General features: G+C 27.7%; 1 protein-coding gene and 1 long non-coding RNA gene across 2 annotated transcripts; both read right to left on the bottom strand.

The window, feature by feature from the left end:
* Window positions 1-245: 245 nt before the first annotated feature.
* On the bottom strand, window positions 246-608 carry LOC129987600 (protein krueppel-like). Its single transcript, XM_056095560.1, has one exon. It carries the CDS (start codon window positions 606-608, stop codon window positions 246-248), a length of 363 nt encoding a protein of 120 aa, XP_055951535.1.
* Window positions 609-795: 187 nt separating this feature from the next.
* LOC129989323 (uncharacterized) lies at window positions 796-11,090 on the bottom strand. The gene is made up of 3 exons (XR_008785754.1): window positions 11,008-11,090; window positions 8,436-8,509; window positions 796-1,597 (listed from the first exon to the last, which is right to left on the bottom strand). It is a non-coding gene; the product is annotated as an uncharacterized LOC129989323 (long non-coding RNA).
* Window positions 11,091-11,404: the final 314 nt, after the last annotated feature.

Genomic DNA, 11,404 nt, shown 5'->3' with positions numbered 1-11,404 from the left:
TTATAAGTCTTTCTCCTTAAAATGAGGTGAAGTTCACCCATTAGCGAGAGCTTCATTGAAGATCGGATGCATATAATTCATCCATTTTCTATGATATGCTTTGACAAATGTGTCTTTAAAGAATGAAAATTAGAATATCTTAAACTACAGAAGTCACATGCTTATGGTTTCTCTTTTGTGTGCATTCGTAAATGTCTTTTGAAATTCCCCTTATCCGAAAAGGGTTTGTTACAAAATTCACATGTCTACGATTTCTCACCCGTATGCCTAAATAAATGCCTTTTCAAACTCGATTTATGAGAAAAAGCTCTATAACAAACGTCGCATGCATACCCTTTTTCTTTCGTATGCGTCCGTAAATGACGTTTCAAATACCTCTTATCCGAAAAGGATTTATTACAAAATTCACACGTATACGGTTTCTCTCCCGTATGCTTATATAAATGTCTTGTGAGATCACACTTATATGCAAAGTGAATGTTACATAATTCACATGTATGCTTTTTCTCACCCGTATGCGTCCGTAAATGTCTAATCACATACCTCTTTTCCGAAAAGGGTTTGTTACAAAATTTACATGCATATGGTTTCTCTTGCGTATGCGTCATTAAATGCTTTTTGAAACTCCCACTTTCTGAAAAGGCTTTGCCACAAATTTCACATGCATGCGGTTTCTCTCCAGTATGCGTACGTACATGTACTTTTAAACTCCCCTCACTAGAAAAGGATTTGTCACAAAATTCACACGTGTATGGTTTCTCTCCCGTATGCCCACGCACATGTATTATTAAATTCCCGTTACTGGTAAAAGTTTTTTTGCAAAGTTCGCATATGAACAGTTTCTTTTGCGTATGCAAACGTAAATGTAGTTTGAAATTTGAAATCACAGAAAAAACTTCGTTGCAAAAGTTGCAAGCATAGGATTCCTTATTCGTATGCGACATTAATGAATTTTTACATCGATCCTTGAAATATTGCTTTACTACAAACATCACATGTATGTGGTTTCTCTTTAGGATACATCACAAAACGTTTCTTTAAATTCGGAAGTTGAGAAAATATTACAAAATTCGGAAGTATATGGTTTCACCATTAAGTGGTCAATGAGAAAATTGCATTTTTAAAGCACGTCTTTCTACATGTCACGAGCAATATATATCTCTTTAATTTCAATTTGCCAATAAAATTTTCGCGATGAATACAATTTAAAAGACTTTGATCATATATGGCAAAAATGAAGGGGTTTTTTAAAAAAATATTATTATTATTATTATTAATAAGCGATCAAAAGGGTAAAATGTTTGAATGTTTTATAACATGGGTAATAAGAATAAATTTCCTCTTTTTTTGCATGCGAGTAACAATACTCACACATATGCTCCAATAAGTAACGAAAATTATAGCATGATTAAAAATTCCCCCCTTCTGGGGAATTTATTATTTCATGGTTCTCAATTCCATCAAAATATGTTGCATGTTGAAGTTGAGATTGTAGGTCTTCGAAAAGTCAATCCTCTCTTATTGATGCCACTTTTATTACGAAAGACGTGGTGATTTATCAGCTCTTCTCATTAGCATGACAACACAATCTCAAAATCTAAAAAAAAAAAAAAAAAAATTAAAATATATATATATATATATATATATATATATATACGCGGTGTTACATTCAGAGCTCCTGACAACGGCAAAAAATAATGAAATATTTGGTATTTATTTATTTTATTAATTAACAACTTAATTATTAAAAAAGCAGTAGAAGCACGTGGCTATTCGGTTTGATTCAGAAAAAACAACAGAAATTAATTACACTAGAACACTGCCAAATGAGCATAATTCGTTCATGAATCTTACTAGTAATGCGGCATATTCATGAAATGAAACAATTTTTTCCATAGGAATCTATACAAAATAGAACAATGCGTTCCATTCATGGAAAAAAAAATCTATAGTAATGTAATTCATTATTTATGATACGTGTCTTTTTTTCAATTCCTACTATTAGTTAACACTCTCCCTATATATATTTATTACATATCTTGTCCAAATTTTCAATCATTAATAAAATACTTTTTATTCATCCACTCAAGTTCAAGTACATTTTTTTAAACTTGTAGTGGATAAACACTTGATGTTAATACAGTTTTTTTAAATATTAATTCATTAATTAAATTTAATTAGTTTTTAATACTTTAAATAGAGTTTTAGCAGTTTATAATGTAAATTGAAATCAACAGGCAGTAGCACATTAGGTGAAATGCAAGGATTTCAGTATTTTTCACACGAAGGTGAAAAATGCAAGTTCAATCAATTCTTGTGAAAATCCATTTTTTGATACTTAATAATTTTTTTTATAATTATTTAATAAAAAGTAACTAAAACAACATTTTTTCTTTTTTCACAAAAGTAGGAATTGAATTTTTTTTAAAAATTATATTACTTGTTTACAAGAAAATTGTCAAGAAAATTTTTCTAACCCTTATGTTTCAAAATTTAGTAAAAATGAGGTACAGCATTTTCATTAAATGAATTTGTAGCGCACTAAGCTGCGGCCATATTAGGATGATGCTTTTATTATGATACTATAAATTTCCAATGCTTTCAAAATTTTCCTAATTTCACTGAAAGGTTGTTGCCCAGTCGAATCTATTATTTCCTTATCTCCAAACCAAATCTCCTCTAGGTTTCTCCTGCGACATGGAATGCACCTCTATAGGTTCTTCGATAATTTTGGCTATATTCTTTCACCAGCTCATCAATGTCGTTGTTAACCGTCAGAATAACCAATTCTTATCTATTCATAATGAATGTGCATTAAAAACATCGAATAATTTCTTTGCACCTTTATATCATTTGCGGATTATTTTTTTAAATTTTTTTTTTAATCATGTGAGAACATGGTGTTGTTTTGGCTTGAGGTTTATGAAGCCACAAAATGCACGGGCAGAAAATAAAAAATATGATGCATCCCAGATTCCTGTCCGAAGGAGCACAAAGAAGAAAATGGTTATCAAAGCTAAACAGAGGTTGGGATAGCCTGGTTGTTAGGGTGTTGGATCCCCTGGGTAGTGTGTTCGAACCCCGTTGGCCGAAGATTTTCCGTGTATAAGGTGACGAGTGCACGTATCAATCTGTCGTAATCAAAAAGTCCTCCAAGTCGAGACAATACCGTTAGAGATACTGGTTCAGAAGTGATCGTTATCTGATTCGAGCTAAATTACGATCTGTGGATGAGTGAATGAAGTCCGCCCTGTAAAAAGGCTGTGAAGCATGAGTAGCTAAGACGCTCACCTGGCCCTAGATGGTGCTATTGAAATAAGATATGCTAAACATCGGCTTAAATTGCTGACTTTGTCAATGGGCTTGTCTATGACAAGTGCCATAAGGAACAACAACAAAGCTAAACAGAGAGGAAAGGTATCGAAAGGTATATAATTTTATTTTTAAATTCATTTTCATTTTTCTTTTCAGCTGACAAAAAAAGTTTTTAAACTCGATCAATTTTGCGATAAAAAAAAAAGGAAAAAGAGGGGGTGAAACGATCGATTTTCTAAAAGTTGATGACTGTGCAATACAATAGTCAAGTGATCATTCCAAACCAGCGGGAGCTCGAGCAAATAATTTTGAGATTTTAAAAAAAAAAAAAATCTAAATATCGATACAAATTCTAAATACGATATATAATTTTGCAAGGAAAAAAAATCTGGACTCGAGAGGATACCACGTGACTTTAAAAAATAATAACGTTCTCACATAACATGAAATGTACGATAGCAGATTTCAATTTTAATATTTTAAGAATTTAAATCATTTTATAGTTATTTAATTACACTTTAGATAAAAAATGACACAAACGTTAAAATTTAGAGATTTTTTTTGCACTCGGAAAAGTAATTCGATGTATAGTCACCTGAAAAAGAACTTGTTACTTGCTTCAAAATATATATATACAATTGTTTTGAGGCTGCATTTCTCAGAAAATTTATCTTCATCTTCTACTCTATAGATATTTTTTAGCAATCAAAATAAATAAAGCGCCAAAATAACGATCTATCTAGAGATAGGGCTGAAAGGGAGCATCTGAGTGTAAAGGATTAAATAAAATAGAAATACATTGGCCAGTAATTTTTTTCTTAAAAAAATATGCATTTATGATGACCACTTTAACTTCTATTTTAGAGTGGTAAATTGATCTAAAATGTATCAATATATCCAATAAGAAAAATCGTATTTTAATGTAAAATTGATGAACAAAAATTTTTTAGAGCTCTTAAAAAAATTTATTGGTATAGGAATACCATAATTATCGTTATCTGAATTTAATAATATTCAACATTATAATCAAATTAATCAACTAAATTATTACTTATATTTTTAAATATTACAGTTACACTGTTATACTGTACAGCTGAAGGAAGTAGTCCACAACACACTGACCCACGATTTCATAGTACATCATTTGAAATGGTCTCTTGAACATCACATTAAAGAGTATGTATAGTATTTATATTTTTTTGTCAGAAGATATAAATTTGCCAAACAAATAAGTTTTTTTAAACAAGTCCAATTTTCGAAAAACATGATTGCTATTTTCAGACTAACCTGATTCATTCATGTCTCTGACGGATGACAAGGACAGTACCCAAGTTGAAATATCCTTCCCTAAATCTTCAATGCTACATCACAGATGAGCACAACGAATTTTAAATACATTCAGACCTGTGCATATGACCAACCTTAGAAGAAATCTGGTCTAAAATCTGGAATCAAATACAAAGCCAAGACTGCCACTTCCTTCCTCAAATGAAAATACATTAAAAAAGAAAATTAACCAATTAATTGGGGAATTTATTTTTGAAGTCCCTGAAATTCTCTTTTTCAATCCACGATGACACATATGCACGGTAAATGCAATACAAATGGTTTCAGAATAAATTTTTCAAAAAATCATAATAATGCAAATAAGATTTCATTTTTGTTATATAAAAAATTACACATCAACCGTGCCAGAATGAAGATTTGAATTGATGTGAACACTCTAAACATTTAATATCGAAAAAACTTCTAACTCTAATGTTTATTACATTTTTTTTTTTTCATTTGAAAGTTAGCCACTTATAAGTATCATAAAAAAAAATAAAACTTTTAATACTACTAACATTTACTCTTTAGCTCTTTTGGTTTAAGTACGCCTATTAAGGGATTTCATTTCACATTCTATATTCCAATGCAAATTGTAATTACACTGAACCAAAATTATATCTAAGGATCAACATAAACAAACTAGAATATTACATTTCAAGTATTTTCCCAATCTATTTGTTATTCTGATAAAATCGACCCACCCACCCCCCCTATAATACATAAAAAATGTGTTCATCATCTAAATTCTAATCTTGGAAAAAATTATAACTAATTCTTTTTGTATTAGTTTTTTTATCACAAAAACATGGAAATATTATTCTTAAATTGATAATTTAAATGATTCTATTGTATAACTGATAAAAAAAATGAATTGAAATTTAACTACCCGCAATTAACTAAGGACAATAATTTGAAATATATCAATGAAATAAAATTTATTGAAAATAGCATTCAATATATTTAAATAGCAATTGATGACATTACAATGTTTTATGTAAAAGCAGTTTATGATTCATTCTTCCAATAACTGCAAACTTTCCCTTCTGCATGAGATTATTTCCCCCCCCTCTCCTATACTGCTCATTTAAGAGGGAAAATTAAATTGTTCAATAAAATATTAATTAACAAAAAAAAAAAAAAACAGAAATAAATTTAGTTGAAAATATTTATATAAAAAACTTAATAAAATATTTCAAATAAAGATAATATTTTGAACTAAAACTATTTGTGTTGCAAGATGCCAATATTGCACGATTTTAAAATTGATTAACATGGAAATGTAGTTGAAATTTTTATTCTTCAATAGCATTTTTTTACATTTTAAAGAAAAATGGGCCTCTTTCGACAACAAACAATAAATTACAAATTTAGCAAAAATAAACAACATTTAGAAGAACTAAAGACTGTTTTTTTTTTTACAAAATTAAAAATAATTATAAATGGTGTTACATTTCTAAAAGAAAAAAAAATTCTAATTTTATTTAGTTGTGCAAACAAAAAAAACGGACTAGCCTTAAAAGGCGAGGAGCCCTAATCAAGAATCAACAGTTCACACCTTCCCATAAATTTGCACATAAGCAATTTTCCTCCCCCGACATTTTCAAATCTGGTATTAATTTTTTTTAAAAAAATATTCTTATATTTGAATAAATATATCAACATAAAGAAAGCTTAAAAATATTATAAATATCAGCTTGAAAATTTCTGATACATTTAGTTTATAATTTTTAAAGATGGAGCACAACTTCTTTTTATGGTTTCATTTTTACTTTCTCATATATAAAGTGTACAGAAAGTATTGTACTTGCAAAAAATTTGAACTAAAAATTGTGATGAATTCCACATTTTAAAGATTTCCCTGAGTTCAATAAAGGCACTTTTTGGAAAATGTCCATCTGTCTGTGACAGAGGTTACTCAAAATTGTTTTGGACTAGATGGATGGGATTTGGTTATACGGTCTTTACATTGAATTACAACGCACAGAGAGTTAGATAGATAAAATTTGGTAAATAATTTTAAAATCGATAGTGTAAACATTTATCAAATTTTGTACCAAATCCATTTAGAGTTTGACTGTCAGTCAGTCTGTACTTTAAGAAACGTGTGAACACAATAATTTGAAAATGTAATGACTTTAATGTATCAAAATCGTGCTGTAATTTTGAGTCAATTTTTTTACTTTGATTGTTTGGGAAAAACATGTCTAGCACAAATTGAATTTTTGGTTACTATTAACGTCATACCAGACATTAATTGCCAAAATACTCTTTAAGGGTAATACGGTATATTCTGTAAAAATACTAAATTCACACCAAAGGTTAATATTTCATAACTATGCAAGGATTTCTTTGGCATAACACTTTCATTGGAGAGTACACAAGAAAGTTTTGGGGAGACAAAACCGGCTGATTGGTATTATCCATATAAAATTTTGGCTTGTTCTGTTAATGGTGTGAAAATAAGTTTGAATTGAAAATAATAATAATAATCTAAAAGATAACTAACCAGGACTTAAGATCAGGTTTCAAATAAAGGCATTAAATTTTTCCAGCTCTATTTGGGACCATTTTTTTAAAAAAAGATTCTAACAACTTAGAGCTAAGAAAAAATTCTCCTCCTAAATTATGTAATGCTAACCAGTCCACATGCTCTGCCTGCTTCATTCAGTTTTGCTTTAAAAGAACTGAATCCTAATCATTCAGATAAGATTACATATCATTGCATTCACCTAACATTACTTTGCTAAAATGCTTCCAATTCTATTTTAATCCATCTGCTATTTTTTTTTTAGTCAAATGTGTAAAGAATTTTTTTCGATCAATTTTTTCCAGTAATTTCAGAAGATTATGGTTTTAGAATTACTGTAATTAATTTTAATGGACTTAATTGAAATTTGGAACATCAATTAAAATGTGTATGAAATGATGTCTTTTATGTTGTCACATTAAAACTTTTTAATCTGAATAGATATTTAAAATTTCAGAAAGAAAATCATAAAGGAAAGAAAAAAAAATGTATATATTATTTTGAAAGATATTTTTGTACATAGTAAACAATTATTCAATTTTATAGAAAGAGTATAAATTCAATTCAAAGATTTAGTCAATTTCCAACTTTCAGACTTTTTCAAAGCTGAAAAAAATTTTTAGAATGTGATAATTCTACCTGAATTGGATATCTCAAAAGTGCTGTATGCAAGGTAGATGAAATTTAACATGTGGCTTTGAAACATACTAAGTGATTTCAATCATATTTTGGCAAAAAATTTATTTATGGAAAGTCTTCCCATTTGCCCATGGTAATGCTAACAAGACCATTCAAAAATGTAGAATTAAATAAATGAAATTAAAAAATGACCCCCCCCCATTACCATTAATTCAGATTTCCATTTTTTCAGCAAAATCCATGAATAGTTTTACAGTCTGCCAGCCTGTGTATTTGCATATATGAAAACTGGATGTGTAATAAATTATATTTAAGCAATAGTAAATATTTAAATGCCACATTAAAGATTGTTTCAATATTATTTTTACTTTCATTACTTTACTTCTGAATCATTTACTTTCTCTAAATAACTTTCGTCAGTAACTCAAAAGAAAATCAATCATATATGAAATATTCAACAAATCAATCACACGCGAAATATAAAATGAATGTAAATTAATAAAAAATATTTTTATTATGAATTCACTATTCCTTTAAACAAAAGATTTTATTTATATAAAAAATAAAAATTTATATTAATAATACAGCTGAAAATAATTTACAGTTAATAAAGAATATAACTTACAAAACAAATATTATGGTGGATGCTTTTTTCACACAAGTGCAAACATTTTAGTAACACATCAGTGAATAACAGATCTGGAAAAAAAAATAATAATAACATAAAAGTTATTTAAAATGTAGCTCATTTTGTAAGAACCCAACAATGACATGATTTGTCAAATTGAACAATGCTAAGCTAATAAACAAGTATTAAATGATAATTAAGGAGAAATATACAGGGCAAATATTTATAATTTTTTCTCTATTTCTAAACATTTTTAAAACATATCAAAGCATTTGATTCAAGAATTCTTCCAAAATTTCTTCTAAAATATTCAAGATTATTTATGTATTTTAATATTTACATTCACTTAAAAAATTCTTCATATTTATTAAATGCTCTCTAACTAAAGAATATAAAGCAACAGCTGTCAAAATTATAAGTAAACAAGGAAAATTTATTCAAAATAAAACACAAAAATTCCAAGCTAAATCAATAATTAAAAGAATCCTTTGCTTAATTACGTAATGAGCAAGATCTGCATGATTTTTATGAGGTCTTCAATAATACAGAAATTTTTCTTAGACATAATGAATACTATAATTTTCATTCCTATTTCCAGCAATGGCTTAGGCTTTCAAGAATATATAGTCATTAACCAAGTGCATTTCTCTAATTTGAGAAGCACAATTCATGTGCATATTCTTGTATATTTTTCAAAAGAATTCTCGTCACCATGTTTATGTGTATTCCAGATATTTCAATTTTCTTTGAATTAGAATGTTAGACATAAAAACAAAATCATTTCATGAATATTCATACAATTTAAGTATTGTACATAATTAATATTTGTTTTTCATTCCCTTATGATGAAAATCTTTTACTGAATATTAAAAGATCAGATAAAGCTGGCACATGTCACACATGTAATTACACAAAATATTTTGAAATATAATTAAGTAATAATTTTCAAATGACAATTTAAATTAAGGAATTCCACTATTTAAAAGTTATTTATCTCTAAGCATAATAAATTTTGATTAAGTTCAAAATGATATTTTAATTTCATTACATTATGGCAGTAAATGACAACTTTTTTATAGGTCATGCATTAGTCTATGCTTTGATCATGAATACAAGAAATGATTCAGCATAAATAATTTGTCCACTGTGCACTATTTGATTAATGAATGATTCATTTTAATATTAAAAACTGATGATTCGAAATTATAAATATGCAAAGTTATCAACTGAATCTATAGCACTTCAATTTATTTATATATAAAGAAATGAACTGACTGATTAAACCTTCAAAATTTCATACACAATCAACTGTACTAATAGTACCTTATAAAATATCTGTCAGCAGTCAACATATTCCATTTTTATTATTACGACTAAAAGCAGCTGCATAGTATGATACACGATATTAACTTAATATACAAAACAGTTATTTTGAAACAAATAAAAGTAATCAGGAAAATTCTTTTAAGATTATTTTTTTCTTTAAATATTAAAAAAAAAACTATGCATTTATTTAATTTACCCAAGAAATGAACACAAACATATGTTTTTTATTTCCAAATCCAACAATAATTTGTCACTGTTAGTCTAATAATATTATTTGCAAAATTTCTGATCTTAGCAAGATATCAATATATATATAATATATTAAACTATGATATTTATTAATTAACATTGGAAGAGTCAAAACTCATGAAATGTACCACCAAAACACATCAACCTACGAGAGCACTTCCAACTCAAGAGAAGAAAAACAAGCTTACACAGTTTAACCAAATTTCAAATGAAGAAAATTATATTTTCACCAACAAATTGTTAATCCTTCCACCTTAATTAATAAGTACCTGAACTATTTTGTTATATTTAATTATTAACAAAGTTTCAATTTTTTGATACTATGAAATATGAATTTTATTTTCTAACTATATATATTAATTTTTCTCAAAACCTCTTTTCAATAGCAAGTACTTCTTGACATTAAATCAGTGAACTCAGTTTGCATTATAACAGGGTATATTTAAAGAATACAACTGAAAGCAGCAAAATTCTCATTTTTTTTTTTAAATTTGTAAGTACTATTAGTACTAGTTTTCCTGAGATCAAAACATTAATCATTTCTATAGCTGAACAAAAATTAAATAAAGATAGCAGGTCACACAATGTCAATACAAAATAAATGATTCAATATGAATACAATATGCAATTTTCAAAAATTAAATTGCATTAAAAAAAAATAACTGAATATTTCACTAATGGATAACTGGAAAGAAATAAGAATGGCTTGAATACCCATAAAATTCATCTAATTTATTTAAAACATTCTGTAAGATACCCACTACTTGCAGCTGGCCTGTGTACAATTTACTTATTGGGAAAAAAAAAAAAAAAATGAACAAATTCACGAGATTGCAATAACACACCTTCAAAGTTCAAGCTATTTACAAGTGTGCTAAATTTAAGTGCAGAAAACTTTACAAAATGAAATGCAAAACTAAACAAAAATGAAATGCAGACAAATTTACTATAAAACGAAATCTTATTACATTATAAATAATATTATCAAACTCACATCAACTTATTTTCATTCAAATTCTACTATCGTTTTTTAAACAACAAACTCAAAAGTTCCAAAACATATCACTGCTGCCAATCTGAATTTACAAAATAATATTTATAATTATTAAACTACTCGTGAGTTGCTTTTAAATAAAAAAAATTATGATTTACGTTGCAACATATACTCCCCTACTAGTAATGAACGTTACGTTAGAAAGTAAGTCAAAATTTAAATCTTAATAATTTTAACAGTTCGAAATTGTCTTGCAGCTGATTTAAGATCAGGTGGAGATACAGTTTCCTTGGTTTGAACCTTAGGTGGTTGTGGCGCAGGCGTAAATCTTCACACAAGTTGGAGTTCTAAGCTGTTCTTTTTCGGGATTTTCTTGTGGTAGTAGATATGCTGGCTT

This window comes from Argiope bruennichi, chromosome 10, assembly GCF_947563725.1.
Source record: "Argiope bruennichi chromosome 10, qqArgBrue1.1, whole genome shotgun sequence".
Taxonomy (NCBI): Eukaryota; Metazoa; Arthropoda; class Arachnida; order Araneae; family Araneidae; genus Argiope; species Argiope bruennichi.
The sequence above is the reverse complement of the archived record's forward strand: the minus strand, read 5'-3'. Positions and strand labels throughout refer to the sequence as shown.